The sequence below is a fragment of the Anopheles marshallii genome, chromosome 2 (assembly GCF_943734725.1).
Source record: "Anopheles marshallii chromosome 2, idAnoMarsDA_429_01, whole genome shotgun sequence".
NCBI classification, from domain to species: domain Eukaryota; kingdom Metazoa; phylum Arthropoda; class Insecta; order Diptera; family Culicidae; genus Anopheles; species Anopheles marshallii.
In genome coordinates this window covers 40,437,315-40,462,670 of record NC_071326.1, presented here as the reverse complement: position 1 = coordinate 40,462,670, position 25,356 = coordinate 40,437,315, and the positions used below count along the sequence as shown (strand labels likewise).

The 25,356-nt window shown below is 46.3% G+C and overlaps 1 protein-coding gene across 1 annotated transcript; it reads left to right on the top strand.

Annotated features, from left to right (window-relative positions):
- The first annotated feature begins 8,725 nt into the window (after window positions 1-8,725).
- LOC128707555 (uncharacterized) lies at window positions 8,726-12,333 on the top strand. The gene is made up of 6 exons (XM_053802511.1): window positions 8,726-8,780; window positions 11,273-11,350; window positions 11,437-11,618; window positions 11,688-11,886; window positions 11,954-12,060; window positions 12,124-12,333. The coding sequence occupies exons 1-6, from the start codon at window positions 8,726-8,728 to the stop codon at window positions 12,244-12,246; spliced, it is 744 nt and encodes a 247-aa protein (XP_053658486.1). The 3' UTR covers window positions 12,247-12,333.
- Window positions 12,334-25,356: the final 13,023 nt, after the last annotated feature.

The following is a 25,356-nucleotide window of genomic DNA, read 5'->3' as shown; positions in this document are numbered from 1 at the left end:
GCAATTTGCCCGCTTCCCACACACTCAACAACAACGGAGCAGCCGTGAGCAGGCCACGCGCACACTCGTGTACTTAGTATGCGGGAGCTTTCATTCAATTTACAGATCCTCTTTGACGGCGTTCCGTTCAGCCGTATCACCGGTGGGATTTTTTTTTTTTTTTGGCGTTTGTTGTGCGCTCCATGCCGAGCCTGATCAAAATTCATTTCCATTCCGTTTCATCTAACCTTATCCATATTTTGCTGCCCGGCTCACCGTTTCCTCCGGTTCAATCGGGTGTCCCGCTCCCTTTCGGGTTGCCCTAGATTGTCCCGTATCCACCTCACTGCACTAGGCGCTTTATCAGTTGATGCTCACTTCATCTATCATCTGATTAGTCCGCTTCGGGCACCGATCCAATGGTCGGCCCCCGGATGCTTGTACACCAAACATGGTAACGAAGTTATTACTGAGCACTCGCCGTAACGTCCGCTGTGTCCAAGTACAAGCGTTCGGGTTCCGGTTCCGTTCCGTACAAAGTTTCGCACAGCCATCAGATAGCAAAACTGACACTTCCGCACGGTTACCATGGCTGCAATGATGGGGGGGGGGTGGGGGGGAAGGGAGGGAAGGGGTTGCCAGGACAGCTAAACCGGGACAGGAACACGAACTTGTTCATTAAACTGTTGCTCGAAGGCACATCGGCCGTCACGTTGTGTCCGAATGGTTCCCGTAAATGTCAACGCTTCGGAATTGCCGACGAAAGGACGATGGTTTCGGTGCAACAGTGTAGTGACCGAGTCCGAGGTTTGTGTGTGTGTGTGTGTGTAGCCGCGTTGTTGTCGACAACCGTTACGACCAGAATTTTAAACGAATATCCCCCACCAGTTCTGCATGCCACACACCGTTGCGCCTCCAAATCCATCTTGTGGTTAATTCATTTTCACCCCCTCCCCCCCCCCCCTCCCTTCCCTTTCTTCACCCACCCTCCGTCCAGCTAAAATGTTCGGTTCCGCTTGAATTAGTTATCGATTTTGGGGCAAACCCAACAACACGGTCCGAATCCACAGAACCGGGGCGAAAAAAAAAATACCAAACCACCCCATTAGCCTGTCATCAGCGTCTGACCGACAAGGGGAAATCGTGTTTATAATTTTCGCACCTTGCGCCATTTTCATCGTACCGATTTTCCACCCGCCATCCCACCCTGCTCTTCAGCAACGCTAGCATAACCATAAGCCACCGGGCCGCACACAATTGGACGAAAAGTGCAGGAAAACCCGGCGATTCGTGGAAACTTTCCGTTTCGTCGCACGGTTGCCGTAATTAGCCGGAAATGAGGTTATCATGCTCTTCTCGCAAAAAAAAAAAGAATAAGGAAAAACGAGAATAAAAACGTATCACTCAAAACCAGGACTCACTCACCCAGGCAGTGGCCCGGGTGGTGTTCAAGTATTGATTTCTTTGCGCTTTCCCAACATGGCCGGGGGAGGTTTTCTTGTTTTGGGGTAAGAAGGATGGGGAGGCAGGGGGATTTGGTACCTCCCTGGCCGGCGGCACGAGCTTCTCATCTCGTTTTTGCCCGCACAAAATGCACAGCCACCTGCGACCCGTCGCATCCACAGCTCCGTCCGCCGAAAGTAATGAGCCGTGTGCCGGGGAACCTGAAACGAACCAAACGGTTGGGAACGATGAGAATGGTAAAAAGTAGGAAGCGCGGGCATATTAAAAGGATCGAATATTACATAACCTCCAAAATAGCTTCGTTTTGTGTGCCGTGCCCGGAAGGCGTCGTTACGATGTGTCGGCCCTTGATGTGGCAGAGCTTTTATTGGTGCTGCTCCTCCTTCACTTTCTCGAACAAACACACACACACACACAAGCGCACATGCATATTGACATTCCATGACCATTTGGGGCCGGCCTGTTCCAACCGATAAAGTTCATTAGTTCCGGGGAGGTAACAGCATGCAAACGGGCGCTGCAAAGTGCTTGAATTAGCAACCGCTGCCGCTCGGACCGGACCGGATGATGGTGGTGATGTCCACCTAGTCTCCCCCGGTCAGGCAATGGCACCCACACACACACACACGAGCATCCGTTATGTAAGCGCTGACAAATAGGAACGTGGTGCAGTGCAATATTAAAAGCCCCAACCGGCACCATGCGATGGACCGTGGAGTTTGACGAGTAACCGGACAGTAAATCGTCCGTCCTGTTGGTTGCTTCCTGTCTTTGCTGTCGTTACTGTTTCCGAAGGGGCCGGTATAAAGGATCATAATCAAAACATACACACACGCGGCATTTCGCAAACCACCCCATCCCCCCACAAAGCCCGGAAGGCAATATAAACGTCACCGAAAGGGAAGGACATCAATAAAAGTTGATCCCCGGATACCCTCCTGCAGCGCACGGCACACGGCAGCCACCGCTTTGATCTCGATCACGCGGCCGATTTGAAGCCCGTGGTCAGATTTTAATGCCTTGCCCGGGGGTTCTATTTATACCCCAAAGGTACCATTATCTTCGAGGTGGCCGATGGATTTATGAGCAAATCGGGCAGTCTGGAAGCCGCTTGCCTACAATTGACGCAAAAAGGATATTGATATTTCTTCACCCGGCGCTAGTCCATTATAAAAGCGCGAATGATTCTTTGCTATGGCAGCTGAAATCACACACAGCCTACAGTCTTTACTTACTGACTTATCAGGCGCTACAACCGCGTTGTGATCTTGGTCGACTGCGGGAGAGTACCTCTGAACCGCTCAGCCGTCTTCAGCCGATTTGGCCTTCCTGGCACATGCATCAACTCCATAACTCCTTCTCAAATAGGACCTCCTGTGCCTCCTCTGTCCATGTGAATGACCTAAAAGGACTCTATGGGCTGGATTGTCCCGTGTCATTGTCATGACATGACCAGGACCCTTCGGAGTCTGGCAAGTCCAATCCTCTATACGACAGTAAGTTCACCGTACAGCTCGTAGACCTCGTCATTATAACGACTCCTCCATTGGCCTTCCACACATACGGGGCCAACAATCCTTCTGAGCATCTTCCTCTCGAACGCGGCTAAGAGGGTTTCGTCAGTTTTAGACAAAGTCCATGTCTCAGAGGCATGTGCGACTCTGGATGTACTGGAACTGTATAAGTTCTATATAATCTCTGCTGCGTTGCTCGCGACAGGTGTTCAGGCAGACCTAAAACAAAAAAGAAGAAATAAGATCCGTTAGCGATTCATTGCGTTCTTGCGTTTAGTTTTCTTCTTTTCTAGTACAAACCCTCCGTGTACGTGAGATTCTGGATGCAATACGGGGCACGGAGCAATATAACCCCACCCCACCCTGGACCCGGAAGAAGGTGTGAGATTTAATTAATTTAATCCGCTTCTCGGAGTCCCATTCCATCACCACCTCGTCGTCGGCCGTTCGGGGGTTGGATTTGCATGGCTGCGCTGCTTCTGTACCACCGTCAGCACTTCAATCGGTTACGAGGGGGGGTGTTGTGGCACAGACCGAAAAACGCAATGCAATATGGGGTGGCTTCACATTTCGCCACTTGCCGTGCCCGCTGGAGTTTCTTTCGGCGAGGTTGGAATAATTATTCCGGCATGTTTCGCAGTTCGCTCTCGTGGAAATGGTCTGTTATCTCGTTGCCATAGTTTGGTTCCACATGCAGTATGTGTGTGTGTGTGGATTATATTAGTACGTGAGCATAGAGCCCCGATGGAACACACCGACACCGGGGTGTGTGTGTGTCTTTGCCCTGGGAGTGTGTCTTTGATAATTCTTTAATCATACACCGCGCGCGTGCTCTTCCGTTGCACTCTTCGGGCGACCTCCCGCACAAAGAGCTAAGTGTCAACGCGTGCTGTATCGCTTCGGTGAAGGAATTTATGAAATATTGACACCTGTGACACCATGTGTGCGCCTGGCTGCTGCAGCAAAATGAGCCTGCGATCCTGGATGCCAGCCGCATATACACACACCCAAACGTTCTACGGTGTTGCTGGTTTCAAGCAAGCACTATCTCCGGTTTCCGCAGTATGTGCTAGTGCTTTTAATATCCTTCACACTTCACTCATTCCGGTGCGGTGCTGTCAACCTGGGCCCTGGGTGACGCTGCGCTCAATGCAACCATATCCAACGCTCTTGTCGGTGGGCTTGTATCATTGTTTCGCCAAACGGTTGGCTCCAACGGGTGGGAATCCGGAAGAACGCTCATTCCCGGCATCGGACACGGCCAGACAAACGAGTGCCAAGTGCTTACCATTCTGTCCTTGCTTCCTGCTCACCCCCTCACAGGAAAAAACTCCACCAGCGGGGGGGCACAAACATTGTACATCTGCTTTTCCTAATTGGGCGCAGCGAAAAGGCTCTTGTTGTTCTCGTCATGCAATTTGACGAAAGCCCACTGCCACCCGTGCGTACTCGAGACAGCGCGGTGGAAAGGATGACCGTTTTCCTTCTGAAACACAAGCAAGAGTATTAACAGAAAGACATTGGAAGAGTAAAAGCAACCGCTTGCTTACCGGAGTGCCACGATGACTGCAGCCCATTGCTGGGTGGACGAATGCCGCGTCTCGACAGGAAGAAAAGCAACCTTACTCCAAAGGACAACGTTGTCGACGCCGCTTACTATGGTTGGAGCTGTGTGTGTTTGTGTGTACATGTTGGTTGGCTGCATGATTGCCGAGCTTCACGGTGGGAGGGTGGAAGGAAAATCCCAAACAAGAAATAATGTCCTACCGCACGCTGGCACTCCCCCGGCATGAGTTTTTCCAATTCCGACAGTCCTTGAAGTTCATCGTAAGCTTTCCGTTGTACGGTGCGCAGCAAGCAAAAAAAAAACCCCCACTCGGTACCACACCCGGCCACACAAGCAACAGCAAAAGGCTAGACTATTCAACCGCCTGAGCCCGCCTGAGCCGCACCGAAGCTAAAGAGCTTGAAGAAATGGCTGTCAATGGCATTTGTGTTGGCCGTTTAGTGTGTGCGCTTCGCTTTGTTTTATATCTGTCGTATCGCATCTCGTTCGGCAGGCGTTCGGTGTGTCGCCCTTGCTCGGTCTTTTCGTAGCCGTTGACACCGTCCCGGTTGCTCCCCGAAACGATTGCACCCTCGGTTCGCTTGCTTGGATACGAAACCATCATTTCGTTCAATTCTTCATCGGTTTTTCATCCGCCGCTTTCAGTGCTAGTGCCTACAGCTTTGTGGCAGACATGAGGGGGGGGAGGTGAGTTGCTTTCAATCGAATTGTGCGGTGTGGTTTTTCTTGCCGGACGGGAAGGGTGATACAAGTGCGCGAAATGGCGAAGGGAAGAATGGGAGTTTAACGAGAGACACCAAACCAAAGTGGAGGCACGTACCGGTTTTTTGTTGTTGTTGTTGTTGTATGAAGCTCAAGACTGTATATCCGTGCTCTGTGTTTCTGTGTGTGTGTGCGCTCATTTTGCGAAATGTTCCCAGGGTTGACATTCCAGACAGCCCTTTTTACTCGTCCCCGCGTTCGCAGCAGCCTATGGCATATTGCTGGGAAATGCTTTCTGACAGGCTTTGGAAGAACAAGGGGCGGGCGCCCGCGCTAGTGGGGTGGGGTTGGTTGCTGTGGGAACAAAAGATAAAGGGGAAACACCGGATGACAGATCGATCGAGCAGGCTCCGTCGGATTAGTTTAGAGTCGGGATTAGTGCTTTTCTGGTGTGCGGGGGGGGGGGGTTGAAAAGCACGCGGAGCGCGCGGGAAAATTGCGATGAAAATTTCCATGCTACATTTTCCTTTTTTCTCTCTCTCTCTCTCTCTCTTTCGCTCTTTTTGTCGGTAGAATGTTATAAAACATTAAATTTTGCAACGGTGGGCGTGTAGGCTGGGACGCAGAGGGGGAAAACTTGCAAACAAATGACATCACACCATTAACTGAACCGGCCTACTTTAGTGTTTCCTAAGCGAAGAATACAATCCGGGAGGGGGTGGGGGCGTTTTTTTTTTAGGTCACCTCTTGAATACGACAAAGATTTTCCTTACCCAAAACCCTGGCACCCGCGGTTATGACCTCTCCTCTGCTACTATTTATAAATACACACACACACACACACACACCCTTGTTGTACACCCATTATGACTTAAGAGTACTTTTACTTACCTTCTGGCTTCGGGAGAAAATTGTTGGCCGTGGTTTTTGTGGCTTCACCCAACAATAACAGGCCACCGGTTGGCCCCGGGCCACTCAACGTGCCTCGCACCGTCGTCACCGTACAGCAACGCCGCGTGCCTCTCCCCTCGCCGCGATGTCGAGATGTTTTTCTGCGAGAACAAGACGTCCTCGCCTTCAACAACCCTTATATTGATCGGAACAAGTGGACATCAAATCAAGTGGAAATGGGGCTCGTGTTGATCACCCCCGCTAGGGCTAGCGAGGCTTGGGACATCCCCGAGAAAAACATGAATATCCTCCAGAGAAATTGAAGGCAGAAAAGACGGTGCCGGGAGGTTTGTTGGTTATTAGTGTTAGTGTTAATATTATTGTTTGCCGTGTGCTAGAGAGCGAACAACTTCGACGAGCACTCTCGCTCCTACTCCTTCTTCCCCCCACCAACCACCCACCTCACCCTACAATGGAAAATGATGAGGTGACGTTCGACAGAAAGCTTCCGTAAAAATACTACCTGTATGAGTGTGTGTGTGTGTGTATGTATGCGCAAAGTTTATGCCTTGTTTGTGCTTTAAATGTTTGATGAAGTGTCAGTAATAGGAAAAGTTTTCTTTTCTGTCTATTCTGCACTTCACAATCATGATGAAAACGGTGATGATGATGTTGGGTCACACTTTTCGAACACAAATCTTGTTCAGTGTACGTTGCACGCGAAGGAAGGGTTTCATCTGCATACGTTTCCCTTTGGAGTAGTTTGTAATGTAGTACAACTGCCGGAATTTGGATACAAAATTTATAATATGATTATTTCAAGGGTGAATATTGTGTCTGGAAATGGCACAGGAAGCTTAAAGTAGTTCCTGAACATTGTAGGCAAAAGTTTTCTTGTTGCTCTTCTGGCTCTTGAGCTATTGGCACTAAACACTTCACTTCAAACTACAAGTATTTAAATAAACTTAACGTTTAATAGCTGATTTGATTTTTAAGCAAAAAATCAAGAATATCACCCGGGATAATCAAGTACTAAATATTCTACCAATGAAGGGTTCTCATGTCCACCTGCTTTGCATATTATTTGTTACTTTATTGACTCTTGAACTGCCTTCAAGTCTCTAGTGTTTTTAGGTTTGGAACACTTGTCGGACATCGCCATTTGTAACACTAAATGAACATTCAAGTGATGTATTCAAGAATTCTCAAGAATCCCCAAGAATCCAACTATGAGCTATAATTATTTCGTTACTTCATTTTATTATTTGGTGTTATTAGGTTTGGAACATTTCTATGAAATCGCTAATTTTAGATCTTCCTGAACATTCATGAACATTCAAGAGATGTATTGAAGATTACTCTGGAATTGACTATCCAACTGTGAGTCGGGGTTATCAACTATCAGATATTCAACCAATGCAGTGATCTCATGGTCTTTCTACTCCGGCATTAAGTCCAATACAACACCGAGGGTCGTGGATCACTTCTCATCGCCGAGAACCTCCCAGAATTAACTATCTGGCCTAATATAGTAAATACATTAATATAGTTATCAGTTACATGGCATCCACAAACTAGCATTTAGTCAAATAGATAAAGAATTGCCAACCAATAGTCGAGATGGGCGAAGACTTAGAGACCCTATCACAAAAAAAAATCGTCAGCTAAATGTGATCCGCTTGCTAGAAGCAATTCGTTGAAGGTTACCCAAAGAATTTAAGTATATTAAGTGAAATCATCCCAAATTTTCGTTACTCAAGCTACTTTGAAGCATGAATACATGACCTTTTGTTAGAACAACTACAGAACTAAGCAAAATTCGCGTAATCGGGGGACTTTCGAATATGGAACACCTTCAGGAGCGTGATACCAGAATCGATTAGATAATGGTTTTCCTTCCCTGATAGAATAGCTGTGTGACAATTAATATAAATTTTCCACATACTGGCAGCTAGTAGAGCTGCACTAGCGATAGAGCAACTTTGGATATACAAAGATGGTAGACGACTACGAAATCAATAATCCTTTAGAATAGCTTGGTCACAAAACAAATAACTCACCATCATTCTCGTAGTGCGTAGCGCTTTTCCACTTCTCACTCGCTGTCACTCGCCCGCTCCCTTCCCGGTGTGCCCGGGACCCGGCCGGGGTTTGGTTTGCATGCAACCAGTAACCACTGTTCTGTTTTCCCCCCCAAAATTCCCTTCCAGGCATCTGGTACAACAATGAGTCTAACCTAGATTGGGTCCGCAAAGCTAACCGATAGTATAGAACCTACCCTAATAAAGGGTTCGGAAGAAAACTACGCTATCCGAGGAAAGTTAGCAAACAGCCGCCACATTGCCCGCAACAACCGCAACCAACATCCTCCAAACCCTCACCGCAACAGCATCAACAGCAACAGCATCAGCAGCAGCATCAGCAGCCGCTTCACCAAGCAGACGCACCGCATTCCAGCACCTCGCAGTCCTCACGCCGGCCCCATCAGCCACCGTCGTCGTCGTCGTCGTCGCTGGTACCCACCACCTCCCACCCCACGTCAGGCGAACCGCGGGCCGCAGGTCGACGCAACTCGAAGCAGCTGCAACGCGACGAGCTGGCCGCCAAGATGGGCAAGCACGACATGAAGCGCGGCATTTCCCAGCGATCCTCGGATGCCGGTGGTGAGTTGAGTTGTCTATCACCGTTTGTTGCCGTGTCGTTTATGTCGATGACCCTTCCGCCACCCCCTCTCGCCACGCCACGGGAGGAGGCGGCAGGAAGAGTCCGTGGAAAAGCTTTTTCGTATGGTTTCACATTGATTCGCGTATTCGTGTATAAGTGTGTGTGTGTGTGTTTTTTTTTCTTTTCGTTTAATTTCCGAGCGGGATGCAACAAATGTGCCCAGTGTGTGTGTGTTTTTCATGTGTTTCTTTTTCTTCCCCTTCTTTTTTTTTGGTTTCCTGTTCGGCCTTCCGTTTGTGTTGGTTTGGGTTTGCCTTATCGGTAAACATGCTGCCACATTTCTACGCACCTACACACACACAACCATACACACACTCTCACGGAACACACGGTTAGGTTATGACTGGGCTTCTGGAGCAACGCATCGAAGGCAACATCCATGTAGGGATCTCGTGTGCCAAAAATGGTCACGACTGCTTTCCGTTGCCACCTGCTACACCGGTGGCTTGCTGCTACTGGTCACAATCGGGGTAATCGGAGCCTGTCGGGCTGATAGTGGTGCGCGCACAACGGCAGACGAATGTCTGGAGTGTTTCCTGACCGTGGAGGAACACGAGCACCCGTTCGAGTTAACGGTAGAAGCGAGCAGCGACCGTGGCCTTTCGGTGCACGCACCGACCGAACTGTCCGTGGTGGTGCAGCCAATGTTTCCCCCGAATGTGACCTGTGCCTGGAGCCATGCCGGAACGCTGGCAAGCGATCTGTACGCACTGTACGATGAGCAGCTGGAAGGGCGGTGCATGCGCACCGGCACAACGCACCATGAGGCGGACGCGATCGAGCAGACGTTTTACTGCTTCGATCCGAACGTCCTGCTGGAGCTGTGCAAGCTACGGAAGGAGACGGAATTGCGCCGGTTGGAGCGGTTGTCAACGCAGCGCACCAAGCGTGACTTCCACCCGACCGGCTGCAGCCTCAACAATCTGCTATCCACCAACCGGAAGGTGTACGAGTTTGGGCTGGAGCACGAAGGTTTGAAACCAACGTCACAGATCGTGCTCAGTACCATCTTCCTCGTGACGGACGTGCTGTCGGAGTTCTACAACCGTCGCATTGCCGCCAACGCTAACGGGCTGTTCTACGCCACCGGACGGCCCGGTGGCCCGGGCTCCGAATCGGGATCGTCCAAGAGCAACCCTCCGATCGAGGTGATACTGCTGCAAACGATCAAACATCAGATCCTGCACAAACTGGGCCTCCGAGAGCGTCCCCGTCTGACGAAGCACTTCAACAACGAACTCGTCTTCGAAGCATTCGATCGCATCTACGGCAACAAGATCAACATCGGCAACACGTACGCCGAGGAGCACTACTACCGGCGGTATCTCACCGCAAACCTATCCTCCGACCTTTCCGGCGACTTTGTCGACGCGTTCTTCCGCGGGCCGGATAGCGCAACCGAACGGGCCAACCTGCAACAACCGCAACAGTCGGCCACTGGGCAGAATGCAAAGCAGCGCACGAAAAGCAAACCGGCCGGTGCCGAGCACGGTGGTGGTGGAGCCACCGGCGACAGACACAACGTCTTTGCCGGCACCAAGATATTGACCTACGCTGAGAAAGGTTCGCTACGGCACACAACCTAACAGAGCGGCCACGCTTAACTCAGAACTCGTGACTCTCTCTCTGCCATAAAGTGATATGTGGGTCGTTGTACCACTGTTCTACAATGTACCGCCGATACAAATATGCCATTTACATACGACCTGCACAGTGTTCTCGGTTGCAGTGTAGACCTGCACACACTCACGGAACACGCGTAATGAAACTTAATCGCTCATTCCGGCCACTGAGAGTGACGGGTTGCCTCTCATTACGGGTTAGCTTCTCTTCTTCCAGCGTTTCTTCTATTTCTTCGCAGCACACAACACACACTCGGACACACTCGCAGCCACACACTATCCGATCCACTCAACCAGACACACCACTCCACCCACCATTTTTCTCACAGTCACTCTATTAGTCCAACTGTGCCGAACAATTGACAATACCGAAAGTTAAACAACCACACTCTCTGTAAGTTGCCCTGGTAGCATTTGTATCGTTTCGTAGCCGTTGTACTTTCATGTCATCTCAACTTTGCGTCCCCCATGCCGATTGACCCATTTTAGTAGCTGTCGCTTAGTGGCGACTTGTGCTGTTTGACAGCTGCATCTGCAAACACGTGCCGAACGAGCTTTACTGATCGACTTTGTTCTTATCTTTTCCAGAATCTCCCAAGCATTATGGTGAGTAAACTGTTTCGCTTAAAGAGTGTTTGTTTAGTGACGAAGCGGTAGTCGATTAGAGAAGTATCCTCCACTGTTCGTAGCCTCGTAGAGTAGTGTGTAATAGTAGGAACGGGTTTAAGTAACCTCTCTAGCATTTGATGTAGTGGTACGTGTGTATAGTATTCCAATTGATAGCGTAAATATTCATTGATCATTCGTAGCTTCAACAAATTTAGTTGGCAAATTTACACAAAGCGTCAGACGAATAGTGCAAGATGTGAAGGATGAAGGTTCGCCGAGTAAGTATCGGTCGGTGAATAGCTTGTCATATGGCGAAGAATCCACTAATCTTCTTGCGAATACCATACGTATCAAACCAAACCAGGTGGTATGAGCCGTGAAGAACTGATCGAGACGAACGAACGGCTCCGAGCGGTTCGTATCCGATTGGAGGAATCGTACGATACCGCCAAGAAGGCACTGGTCAACCTGATGAACAAATATGGCGACTCCAAGAGCCAGCGCAACATCTTCAACCGCTATCCGATGCTGAAGCTCATGATTAAGGTAAGGTCCCGTCTGCGTCCGGACATTCGCTCTGGTGTGTAGTGACATCTGTTTGCTTGCTCCCGGCAGGATGTGATCCGGTTGGAAACGCAGTACTGGACCCTGGTCGAGATCCCGAAGCAGGAGAAGCTAGAAACTGTTCCGGCCTTCGTACTGCGTGCCTGTAGCATTATGGAGAAATCGCAAAAATCGGGCGAAGGTGTGAAGACGTCCGCCAAGCTGGCAGAGGAGGCGGCCGAACGGCGCGAACGAATGGAGCGACTCGAAAGTAAGAACCAGTGCGCCGGGGTGTAGTCGGAATACCTCACTAACTCGCATACTGCATGTCGTTACAGCTATGACCACGGCACAGATCGAGCAGGAAAACACGCAGATGATAAACGATTTGTATCGTCTGCTGAAAAAGTACACCGGTCTAAGGAACTTGATTCGAGAGCTGAAGGTAAGCCGACTTGAGGGCCCGAGCTTGTGAGCTGTCCCACACTAACTTTCCACATCCTTACAGTCCGAGTATGGCAACTCCAAAATCTACCCAATCTTCCCCCGGTACACGATGCTGAAGGATATGATCAAGGACATTATGCACGATCCGGACTATATGGAGGTTTGCCACGAGGTGGACAACTGAAATCACCAGAAATAAAACCCGCTCGTCATCGAATCGAACGTCTAACCGTAGACTCTCATTGCGATGAAGGGCGAGTTTTATGGGCTGCGTGGCGATACCTCGCTGCGCGATTTGTTTGTTTTGTCTTCACTCTCGGAGAACCTATATCGGACACGGACGGTGTGGAAAATCGGTATTTCCGCATCCCCAATATCAGGCTGTACAAAAAAAAACAAAGGAGAAAACCCTGCGCCATATCTTCGACGCTGCAATACACACTCCATATCATTAGTTCGCTTGGTAGGATCTGTGGACAAGGATCACCCTCCCCCGGTACACAACATCATCACATGGGTGCTGGCTTTACACGGAGTCTGGTTTAACAGTTATTGGCGCTGTTTTGGGGAATCGGTGATACGTTCGTTTGAAGTGTGAATCAACAATCAATCAAGGGCCTTAGGGAGGGGAACAAAGACACACACACGCTCATCCGTGATGGTGTCACACGGAAGTATCTCGAATATCAGGCTCTTCTCCCCTCCTGTAGGATGTCCTTTCCATGCTTTTTTTTTTGTACCTTTTCCCGTCGCCATCTTTTGTACTACCACCAGTAATGGGTGACATTAGACGAGAGGCTTTGCTTGGTTTGCTCAGTTGATTACCGTCCGTTGGCAGCCGCTTATATTGTATAAGAATTTGCATCTATGGGCAATGCACTGAGCGCAAAGGCTTGTTTTCATTGTTTATGGACGCAGATGCTTAAATGCAATCGAAAGTAGCGAAGCTTTGCGAGCTCCATGCACGCTCCTAACGGCGGATTGGGTTGGATTTTTCCCCCCAATAAAATTCCAGAAAGCCCCACAAATTCTAGTGGGAGGCGGATTTCTTTTATCTAAGCAAGAGGTAGTAGCAGAATAAAGGAGAAACAAAAGAGTAGAACGGATACTTACAAAAGTTATTGAAACAAGAACAAAACAAAAAAAAAACAAACATTGATGAAATGACCCACCTATCTCTACACGAACAATGTATTCAATACAACAACAAAAAGAAAAGAAACAAAACAAATAGGGATGAGAAAAGAACACAACTATTTTTGCACAGATAGTATTTACACATTCAATTGATTTTCTTTGTTATTCCTTTGGATCACAACTAGGCACACATACAATACACACCACACAAATTTACCGTACTACACAACCACTCAGCCAACGTAGACAAAAACTTAACAAAACTAAGGACACTTACACATGTAGGAAACGCCGAACACGTGGAACCAAATTTGTGGCACAACAGCAAAAGCGAAAAGAAAAGTGAACAAATTAGTTGAGGGCAAAACAAAACAAAAACAACAAGTCAAAGAAGAAAAGGGAAGAAACACTGCATTAGGAAACATAAAAATCTAAACATTAACTAAAGCAAAAGACCAATTCAATAATACAAAACTCATCACTATACAACGTTAGCGACAAAGTAGTTCGGGGGGGGCGAAGCTGAAATAGAGTCAAGTCGTAAAGTAAAAGACAATGCAAAAACAGTTTGCTAACACCTTAGGCATCAAATTTCAATGTTCAAGTACACAAGTTGGATGAAGAAGTCAGAGCAGATAAAAAAAAACAGAGAAGAAACTCAAGCGAGGAATAAAGGGAAAAACTAGGGAAACAACTACCATAATCAATTTAACAGAGGCAAACACTAGCAAACACATTTGGAATACAAAACAAGTAGAAACATTCAATGACAGAGGAGAACAAGTGAACCCTCGAGGAAACAGTTGCTTTCAGTTTTCCCAGCCGTTTTATGTGTAAGTGTTTCAAGCTCTTTTTTCCTGGTCCAACCAAATGGACGTTGGTGGTTGGCCTACTTAGTAAAGATGGATAACAAATTTGATATAAAATGACTAAAGCAACCAAAAAAAAAAGAAGAACATTAACAAACAGTACACGTGGTCGGACGATTGTGAGCAAGTAGACAGTAAAACAATCGTAACAAAATACATAAGGACATAAAACAACTGAATAACAACAGAAAAAACACACATTACACACTCATCGAGGAAAAATATAAAGGAATCTCACAAGACCAGTACTGGAGCTTCTCGCCTTTTTACACACAAAACACACAAACGATTGATGGAAAACTTGCAAACGTAGGACAAAAGTGCGAACATAAAATTACAACAGACAACAAAGCGGTAGTGATGATTAGAAATTGTGGTATTATATGACAAACGTGGCAAACAAAACATACAAAAAAAAACCAACAGAAAACTAGCACAACCAAACCAAACCACGCAAAACAAACAGTGCAACAGAGCAAGGAATGTAGTAAACGCTGCAGTAAGAATGTATTCAAAATATTAGCTGTGTTGTTCGGTGGCGGCCATTTGTGTGAAAGTTGTGGCGGAGGGACCCGACCCGACCCAACAGACAAATATTCGTGGATAACAATAACGTAGATAGAAATCAATAATAGTGATGTAAAAGTGGTATGGCGGTAACAGCAGCAACAACAACAACAACAACAAAAAGACAAACACATAAAACGTTAAACCTCTTGAAAAGAGGGTGCAAATGCAGTACAGGTAGGAAACTGTGGTAGACGAAACAGGCAAAGGTAACGGACAAACCCCAGGCGTAAAGAACATCTACCCACTACACTGATCCTCTACTCCTATGTGAAGCTTATCAACAGCATGAATGTTACAACAGCTCGGCAAAAAAGTGACCAACAAAGCAACACAAAACAAGATTGCATGTAGTTACGGAACCCGGGCAAGCAAACAAGAATCGTGCTAATGGCATTTGTCACCATGGTATGTGTATGTGTGCGTGTGTGTGTTTTCATTAGCTAATCACATGGCTACTTACCGGAAGAGTGCTTGCTAGTGATACTTTCGACTTCATCTTTAATGAAAATGGATCTAAACTTTGAAAGTTTTAGATATTGTCAGTCAAGTCAAGCTGAAAGGACCGCTATCTTAGAGAGACTTACTGCTTTGGGAAACAAACACACTTGGATGGTCTTCAACTATACTCTGTAAATGCAGCCATCACGAGCTGTCAAAGGCAAACATCAAAACATGGCTTCCAGAGAGACATTGGTGTATAAACATCATGTGTAGCTTAGAGAATGCCATTTTTGGGAGACTCTGTAGCTTTGAGAGGCATAAAATTAATTGAAAATGAAGGGGCTATCAACATTTTTCATTTTAGGGAGACTTGCTATCATTGAGAGATACTACTTTAGAGAGACTTGAGTATAGATAGTTGATGAATCCGCCATTTTGGAACGGTATTAAGAATACCCATGTAACAAAGGATGCTTGGATTAATACTAACAGCTAATGAAAACCTGATTCATTATTCATTTAAGTATTCATATACTTTCTGATGTTTGAGGAGTTGTTTGTCCGTAGGAACTTCGGCTAATGTCTGATGGGCGGGATGTCTGCTGCTCACTCAGGAGACAGGAGGAGGATTCTTCCAGACTAGGAACTGAATTCTCTATGAAGATTCTCTTCTCTGACAATCCAAAAGCCAGTTGAGTTAACTCTGTAAACGTTTCCATCCGTGCCAATCCATACAAGTAACAAAAATAAGAAATCTTTTTGCTTCCTGTTTACTTAAATGTTTTCATTATGAGTCATTAGTGACTCACTTTTAACACCAATGCACCATCATTCGGGTGGCGTAATTGGTACTGTCCGTATTGAAGATGTTGAGGTGTCGATTATGCGTCCATTTTGTAGGTTACGAACAATTGGCACCACACTCGTACGGTATCGGGTCGCAAGCACCTGCATTTATGCAACCAAGCAGTCGAGGTCAAATGAAACCGTAAGTAGACAGGTGCAAGGACGTGAAACAACGACGCACCCACACACACACACACACATACACACTACCACGAATGAGGGCCATCTTTCCCATGTTAGTGGTCGTTTAGAACTTGCTTTCGCATTACGTTTGCGTTACACTTTCAAGTAGCCAAGCGCCCGTCAGCATAACAAGTAAAACGCACGTTTGAGGCCATAGTTTCCAATTCCCTGCACTAGGAATGCAAGCGAATACATAAAAAAAACAATACGTTGTGGCCGATCAGTATTTTGCTTCGGAGCGCTGTTCGTACTGCAATAGAATTGAGTTGAGTTTGAACGTTGCGAACCGGGCTCCCAACCAACAAACACTCACACACACACAGACACACGCGCTAGCACGCATTTAAACGATAATCCAATCCTTAATCACTAATCCCCCCTAAGGCTCGCTTCACTTAGGTTTTCTCCGGGCAGGAAACTAGGGCATTTAGAAGTGTTGCATTCAGAACTTGTACATACGCAGCAAATTGTTGTATAGTTGTGCTTAAGTTTGGCTTAGTGTGAAAGATGCAAAGAAAATTTGAAGCAAAACAGAAAAATAAACAAGACACGAACCCAAAGCGACACAAAGAAGAAAAAAAAATATACAAAGTCAAACGAAAACAAACAAGCAAGCAAACGAGAAGAAAGCGAAAACAAACATGACAAGTATTCAAGAGACCGGCATAACTGGAGAAGAAATCAACCAATATTATATTATACACGCGCGCGAATGCTAGTGCATTAGCCGGAAGAGCAGTTTAGTATAGCGAGACAGTTGAACATTAAAAAAAAAAACACACACACACACACCCAGAACAGAAAAGAACGGAAAAGGATGACGTTTTCAAGCAAACACACTGCAAAGCAAGGCTATTAAGAAACAAAAAGCAAACAAACAAACAAAAATCAACACGAGCGGAATGGAAAAAAAACCCGTGCTTCATATTATAACATTGTCGTAGCAATTGTCAAGCCGCCGAAGAGCCGGATGGGCATATTTATATATATACACATACAATATACATATATATACATATTATGATTTAATATTGATTATTATATTGGCACGGCATGAATGCACAAACCGCGGGACTGCAGCCGATCAACGTGACAGGAAAAAGCAACAAAGTACATTCGTTTTGTGTTGGTTTTGCGTTACCTTTTCTTACCGTTGCGGGTGGTTTCGTTGTGTGTGTGGCTCTCTCTTTTGGGTTTTGCGAAAATCTACTACTTGCGTAAACACAGTACGGGAACGCGAGTGCGAGTGTCTGGAGCACCCTCCCACCGTTCGGCCACGGACTCCCCCATATCATGCTCATACCCACCGAAACAAATTGTGTGCTCTAAGGGTGTGCGGTTCGTCGTCCTAAGGACGGTGGAAAATGCGGCCAGCAAGATAAGAGGCTTGGATAAATACGATCAATGGTTGGTTCGCACAAACTCTCACCATAGCTCGAATCTACATAAACACACACACACATACACGCACGCACCTCCGTTGATAACATCTTGTTAAAAAAAAACCGAGTGCGCGCCATTTTGGCTAAAGCTATCGCTAATGCGTCAGTTTTTGAGTAGCACAATGCGAAGCGAGTGCAAAGCTGCTTTGCTCATTCGGGGTTTTTGTTTCGCACAAATTAGTACATTTCCTTTTCGTTTTTCGGCACACTTTTTCTCTCTTTCCGAAAGTCAAAGTAAAAACATAGAAATGTGATAAATTTGCCACTAGAAATACGTGCAAACGAATGGTTCACCACAAGTTACACTAACGCAAACGATCCGACAAGCAACGCACTACAGAAAATCAATGAAAAAAATGCAAAAACATTCGAAGAAACACAAAACGCAGAAGTAAACCCGTGTGTTAGTTATCTAAACAAGTGAAACAAGCTTCACGCGTATCGATCTTATCGATGATGTATGGCGTTACGAACCTTTAATGGTGAACAGAAAGGAAAACCAATCACATGCGCCACACTTTAAAGGAGGAAAGAGAAGCGGATGAAAACACTTAGAAATGCACCGCGACAATGTGAGTAACGCGCGAGGACTAATCACTTGACAGGATGATACGGCTTCGGAACCGGAAGGAAGCAGTTTCCAAGTGGAACACAATCGAAATTCTTGGAAAATTTGTTTTTGTGTGCTATGAATGAAACAACAGTGAAGCACGTTGCAGTGCTGCCAGCTTCACGCTTTATTGCAGTTTTTGAGGAATTTAGATTATTGGTTACATTTTTCAGTGAAAGAGAGAGAAAGAGAGAGAGAAATTTTCCTTTCAAATTGGTCTATTTTTTGATGATCTCATTCACACATGTACATCACGCACATTAGCAAACTTGAGCGTTTGTTTCCTGTTACACCAATGGATATTTCCATTCCCTGTGCATTTGTTCTCAAAAGTGCACAAGAATACAATTCCATTCCATTGCGCTTTCGACTCGAGTTGGCTGGTGCTATTCTTTTGGCGAAACAAACTCCCATCAAGCTGTCCCGAGCGCAAAACCCACCCACATCTATCGATCTTTCCCACCTGCAGAGCTAAAGAATGATTCGCTCAAGAATAAAAACAAAAAACAAGTTAAAACGAATAAAACAATCTCAGACTGCTCAGTACAATCATACGAAAAATGGACAGCACGCAGCAAGGGCAAAACCCTTTGTTTTACCAACATCCCCACCAAACCCCATACACCCGGCGTACGATCACGATCAGCTCACAGAGAGAGGGGGAGTAACAAAACAATAAGGTGCAACATAGTACTGGAAAAATTTGTAAAAGAACGTTTGTTTTACGCTCCGGTTTGGGAGAAAACGAAAACAAAAAAAAAAACAGGAACACTGAGAAGAAAATGTGCGCCAAACAAAATGTGAACAGGAACTACCTTTGAAAAAGAAAAAAAAACATGAAACAAATTGAGATAAACCACAACCGAACCACAATTGGAAAGAGAGACAGAAACAGTGTAACACGGTTTTTACCAAATGCCGCCCATCAAAAATTCCTATCATCATCTAATAATAATAATAATAATTATGATAATAATAATACTCTTCTATTCCCAGCCAGGCCGAAGATGAAGCATAGAAAAAAAATAAACACTAGGGAAAGAAAGCAAACTAAACGCAGCAGTAGAGAATAACGAAAACGGAGTTAGCAAACAGAGGAAACGAAAGAGTGCAATAATACCGCAGGAAAGCCAAATCGTGGAGAAGCACAAGCAAGGAATGGAACAGACAGTGGATAACAGAAGTGGGAAAGAATCTCGTACATCTCGTGTAATTTTTCGCTCGCGTACTTACTATCGGATCTCGTGCTGCCGATATGCGTTTTCTGGGTTGTATTTTTTCGAACACACAAACTAAAAATACAGAAAAATGTTTCCTTTCTCCTTCAAAACACACTCAATCTCACGCAATACAACACACGCCAAAATACACCTACACACGTACATCGTCTTTGTAATGATGCGTATTTACAATATTTAGCTGAATAAACATGTTTGCTTGGTTGAAGCTTTCGGTGGTGTGTGTGTGTGTGTCGATCCTTTTTTTTATTGGTGTTTTACTGTTTGCCGGATGACTTTCGAGCAGGCGAAGAAGGACGGATTCACACTTCCGCTTCAGGGGTTATTGCCGTATGCCCGGATGTCCGGGTTCGGTGAATTATGGCGGTATGGAAGGGACGGTCATAAAAGAGCATATGACAGGTAAGACGTCGAAGGTCACAGGTAGTACGAGGGTGGTACATAATAAACGCAGCGGTGCATGGGGTTTTTCCCTTGACTCTGGAGCCCCTCTGACAGCCACAGCAGGGCTGCGCTGGTGCCGGCAATGTGCATCCCGAAGGCGTGAGAGAGTGTCTTCGCACAGTGGTGAAACCCGACACCTGACCTGATCACCCGGGCCGGGTAGTTTTGTGAGCAAAGCAAGACTAACCTTCCTATTCACATAAAATGGTGAGATTGCCATTTCCCATTCCAGTCTATCGGTTCCAAACCTTCTCCGGCAACTGCGGACGAAGGTTAAACAGTTCAGATCACCATCCGAAAGCGTCATCTTTTCGCTACCTTTGCTGGCCTGTTCCTATCTCGGGGGTACGGGGCAAAGCTAGCTTATTTACATTTCCAAAACCCAAACTACGGGATTTTACGATGCGAGGGCTAGGCTTCTTTCGGCTCAGGTCTTCTCAGGGCGAAATCTTATCACCATCCCTTTACCCCGCGATGGTTGTACACAGTTCCGTGTTCAAAATACAAAAAAAAAATAGGTCGGTGGCTTAACACCACGCTCAACTGCCCCAGCCCCCGGGCAATCTCTCGGGACCGTTTAGGAAAAGTATCACAAACGGCTTATCTTTAGCGTACGAACGCACCGAAAACTGATCCGATTTGAACGACATTGTAAGCTTCGGCTCGACCACCTCTATCGCCACTGTCCGCGCGCACTGTTTGTGCTTAGGCTCACGTTCGCCCTGCAATGAGGGGCGTCAGCAAGCTGGTGTACCGATGGCTGTGACAGGGACGCATTGTTTCCGAGTAATAAACCATGCTAACGGGTGTTATTTTACACACTGCACACTAGCTCGGGTCTCGGATGTTCGAAAGCTTCATCAGAGGCAGCTTGAATGACTTTGTAACGTTCAGTGAGGCTCACTTTTCACTGGCGGATGAAGCTAGGCGTGAGAAAGTGTCACCTAAACGGGTTGGAACAAAGTCAATGCTTCTACATTGTGAAGGTTCCAAGCGTTAGTTCCTTAGCTGGAACTAGCCTCAGACAGGCACAAGGTTGATTCTCTGCTTATTGGTTTGCAGCAAGAATAATGGCAGAATTTTAGGTAGTTTAATGGTCGTCCAGTACCATTCTCATGACATGATCAATCAACAGAAGACTATCAAGTCGACCTCGTTGAAGAATTTTGTGCAGCAAACCATCTCCAGGAATATTTGCGTACTGGAAACATGAATGTATTATGTGGTCAATACTTGGAACACCATCAAATGCGGTTGGGTGACCATCACCTGCACGATGATACTGACATTCCTAGGATCTCTGATCTCTGACACGACAAGATCGGAGATCTTTGACTAATACTCATTTTAACAGAGCCTGACATCTCATTCCAAATGTTTGAGAGGTTGTAGTCTTAAAAACACGAAGCAAACAACTAGGACTTCCGTAACGCCATATGTAGACGTTTCTAACTCTACACCATCGCTACAAAATTGGAGGACCTTATTACCTTCTACAATGTCTAAAAGAGATTGTGTACATTATTGACGCCACAGTACCCTCACCAAGGTAATAGCTGAGCACCAAGACCAGAAAGATACATGAACATCCTGGTGATGTGTCATTTACATGACATTCCAAAGCCACCGACAGAATATATCCCAGCCTATTGGTAAACTCTTTATCTGTTAATTTCAATATTATTGAGACTCTCTTTTCACTATTGAGTAACTCTTTCATATTGTTTGTTAAAAGTGCATGCATCTCAATGAATTTCTCTAGTATTTCTTGTTCTCTTGGGGAAAGAGTTTTAGTACAGCGTCACAATGTAACTGACGTTGTTAACCTTCACCAAAAAGACTTTAAATGAAAAGTTATCACTCAAAACAACAACACCCTTCTACCTACACTATCTCTGGAACAACGAGTAACGACCATGTTAACGTACTGCTACCACCTTCCCTCATGTAACCGACCTTCTAATCAATGTTGCGACGAAAACATTAGCCGCTTGCCGCGCCCTGCACCCTGCGTTCCGCGTGCGACCAGTGTTTTAAATTACCAACACGCCCGTACAGTATGCGGGCCCCCGGACATTCAATTCCGATAGGGTGCCGTTGAGGGTTTTCCTAGTTTTTTTTTTTTGTTGAATTTCCTCATCTTTCCTATCGGCTGTTTAGACATCGTTTAGACCGGTCCAGACGGCGACCTGGACAACGCCCACCCAGAGAAACAAAAACCAAAATCGGCGGGCCTTGCGTGAGGCGTCCTTGTGCACGCGGGATGGAGTTTCGTAGTAAAATTGAAAACTTTAAAGCGAAATTCACCTCCAACGGCTGGAAAAGAGTTCGTTACTTCAGGTGATTTCTGTGGTGCATTTTGTTCCGATGTCGTCCGTTAGGAACACGCTACAGTGAACGTAAAAAGCGTAAAAACAAAACAGATGAATTAAGTGCGCGCCACGGCAGGGCCAAACGTTTCTATTCCCCTCATGCACATGCATGCATGCGTGCAGTCGTTTGGGGATAGTTCGTTTGGAACTATATCGAACCAAAAAAAGAAAAACAGTACAAGGGGTAGCAAAGAAGAGCGAAAACATGAAGAAAATAAGCACCACTTTGACCTGCCCTTGCGCATGAATGGAACGGGACTCGAACGGTGTGTGTTTGTCCGTTGGCGGTCAAGTGGTTTTCCGCTGCAGCAAAAAGGGAAAGAAACTGAGAAACGCCGCACACCGAAAAACGGAGAACGAAGCCTGCACCCATACACGTGTAGGCCGGGAGTGTCCCCGATCGCTTAGCATTGCAGTACGATGCGCGTGGGTAGTTGCCCAACGTGAAGGTACCACAAATCAACCGTTCGGGCCCGTTTCGAACGCAGCGGGCTGGACTCGAGGCGCATTCTGCTGGCTTCAGCAGTTGGTGACGTCGTTCGGTTTTGGTGGGCTCTTCTGCTAGCCCCCCCCATTTGCAGCCCGCTGTGTGATTGCGGTCCACAAGCACACGTCGTTGCGACACTGGAGTGTCAAAGGCGGCGTCGGAAAGAAACCGGGTCTACCCCTTTGCCTACTCGCAACCCCTCGCTCCGCTTTGGCCGGATCGTTTCGCGGTCGGAATCGACGTATTTATGGCTCCGATCTCCGCTTCCGCCACCCCGGTAAGCCGCCCGGCAAATGTAACGGCACGTACTCTCGGCGCCGCTGTACGTGTGCACGTATCGGGTACACTAACACCACCGCACGGCACCGCCGAGCATAAGTCAGAAAAGAGAGCCAGCCAGCATAAGGCAACATAACCCCGCTTCCCGGCATGTACGGTGGTATGGGTATAGGGAAGCATTCCAACCGTTCGCATACAGCCGCAAGTGCCGCAACATCTGCTACGGTTGCACCGGTTGTGGGTGGCTGTATCCTTGCCGGTGGGGCCTGTCCGTGATCGTACAGTGACCCGAAACCGGAAAGACACACCATTCGCATGCCATCATCATTCCACTTCCGGTGAAAATTGGTTGCGATTGAAAATGTTGAAACCCCGCTCATTTCACGCCTACGGTGTGATCTTCGCGGTGCTGAGTGGCTCGGCACTCAGCAGGATGCACGATCGACGGAATGCGGAATGCGCGCCGGTGTGTGTGTATTTATGGGAAAATGTTTATGCTGCTGTGTGTGTCATGTTTGAACTTGCAATAGCGCTATCTCTTTCTTGCTTTGGTTTTTTTTTCTTGCCATGTTTTATGCTTTCTCCCTCTTGTAGGGATCTCACACTATGGACAAGTTGTACTCCATAATGAAGGACGATCTTCCTAATTGCGAAAGAGACTGAACAAGAAAAAGCTGTATCTTTTTCGTAACATATGGCAAATAACGAAAAAAAAAAATGAAGGTTCCCCGTTTATTCGGCATAGAATTTCCTCATTGCTTTTTAAAAACTACAATGGAATGTTCTCTTTGCATTATCAATTGAACATCGAACCGAATTTTAACTAGATCAATTAATTAAGAGCAGTTTATAATACAGTCAATACACGAGTTATGCGGTCCTCGACTTACGCGAAATCGGAGATTTAAAAAAAAAAAACATTTCACGGAGTTTTACTGTTTTACAATTCAATTTTTAAGTTGCAAAATTTCGAAAATATGTTACATTTCGTCAATTAATAAAAATTAATTTTCATAACATTTCATTGTAATTCTTGAAACGTATAAATATAAATGTTTAATGTGCTTCGTGACGTGGAAATAAATGTTCGATCCCATACTACGACATGCGGATCGAACGCATTATCCGCGTATCTTGTGTATCGACTGTATATTTCTACTACTTGATAAAATACTACTTGAAACATTTTTCTAAACTCACTGCTCGAGAAATGTGTGAACAAACGTGAACTCTTCGTTTTCGAATATTAATGACGCGTCTCTCTCTCTCTCTCTCTCTCTCTCTTTATATTAAAGTCTCTCTAAATTTAAATATCATAGTTTTTTTATACATAAATCATTAAAAATAAATGTAACCCGCACGCTCGGATCCGTAGTTCATATAAGAGCAATCTTTATTCGTTGTTCATTTAGTGTAACAAGGCATTGTAGTCCTTCCTGAACTAGCTGGTTTGAATGGAATTTTCGGGAAAAAACATTACTTTAACACCTTTCGAAAACCGGCACTTGTTTTATGCTCGACTCCTCAATGGCTGAAAAAAAAATCCCGGTGTTGAAAAGCTAACTCGTTTACACGTACGATTCGGAGCTCGGTTTAATCGTATCTCAAAACAAAATATCGCTCACTCGGCGGCTCAAAACATCATCCCATTACTGTGACTCTCCCCGACTATGGTCCAACACGGCTTTGTGTCCCAGCGCAGTCCTACTGTGCACGCATAATTAAAAATCGCGTGAGCGACCAACATACTCGCCGCGTGAGTGCTTTTCCTCCAGTTGCTCAGAACACGGCAAGCGAGTAGGACGCCGTCGCTGCGTCGTTCCACACAACGTTCAAGCTTGCGCGTAGCATGCATTTCCGCCAGTTACGAACTTCGCTGTGATCCTTCCTGGGTGGATAGCCGCCGCAGCTTTACTGTCACGGAACCAGTGCCGTGGGTGGGTGGCATAGCAGAAATCTTCCCACGCCCGAGAGTGCGAGTCCAGTGTGCGGAGCCTGGTGTCCAGTGTGTGTTCCGATGCCGTAATGTCAGTTGCTTCCCTTTTCGTTCGCATTCCAATGCGCAAAGTGCCGCTGGTGATGCTGTAAATGTTGATGATCATGATGGTGATCTTTCGGATGTGAAGTGGTGTTGGTTTTTGTTTCAGCCAAGCAACAGCGCCGTGCGCTACGAAGATCGAAGAAGAAAATTAATTGAAAGTCCAACCTGTGTGTCCAAGAAGTCATTGACGAGTCTGGTGCGTGTATGGGTGCCGTGTGCTGAGTGTGTGAGAGAGTTTGGTCGCGTTTATGTTGTGTTGGCCACTGGTAGGTTGTGGTGTATGTGTGTGCATTGTTTCAACGGCGACCACCCAGGTGAAAACAACATGAAGCAAA

Bases quoted from the DNA above. Each gene is read 5' to 3' on its own strand.
- LOC128707555 (XM_053802511.1), top strand. From the start codon at position 8,726: ATGGGCAAGCACGACATGAAGCGCGGCATTTCCCAGCGATCCTCGGAT. The intron at 8,781-11,272 runs GTGAGTTGAGTT...GATCATTCGTAG, and splicing joins GCGATCCTCGGATGCCGGTG to CTTCAACAAATTTAGTTGGC. The intron at 11,351-11,436 runs GTAAGTATCGGT...AAACCAAACCAG, and splicing joins GAAGGATGAAGGTTCGCCGA to GTGGTATGAGCCGTGAAGAA.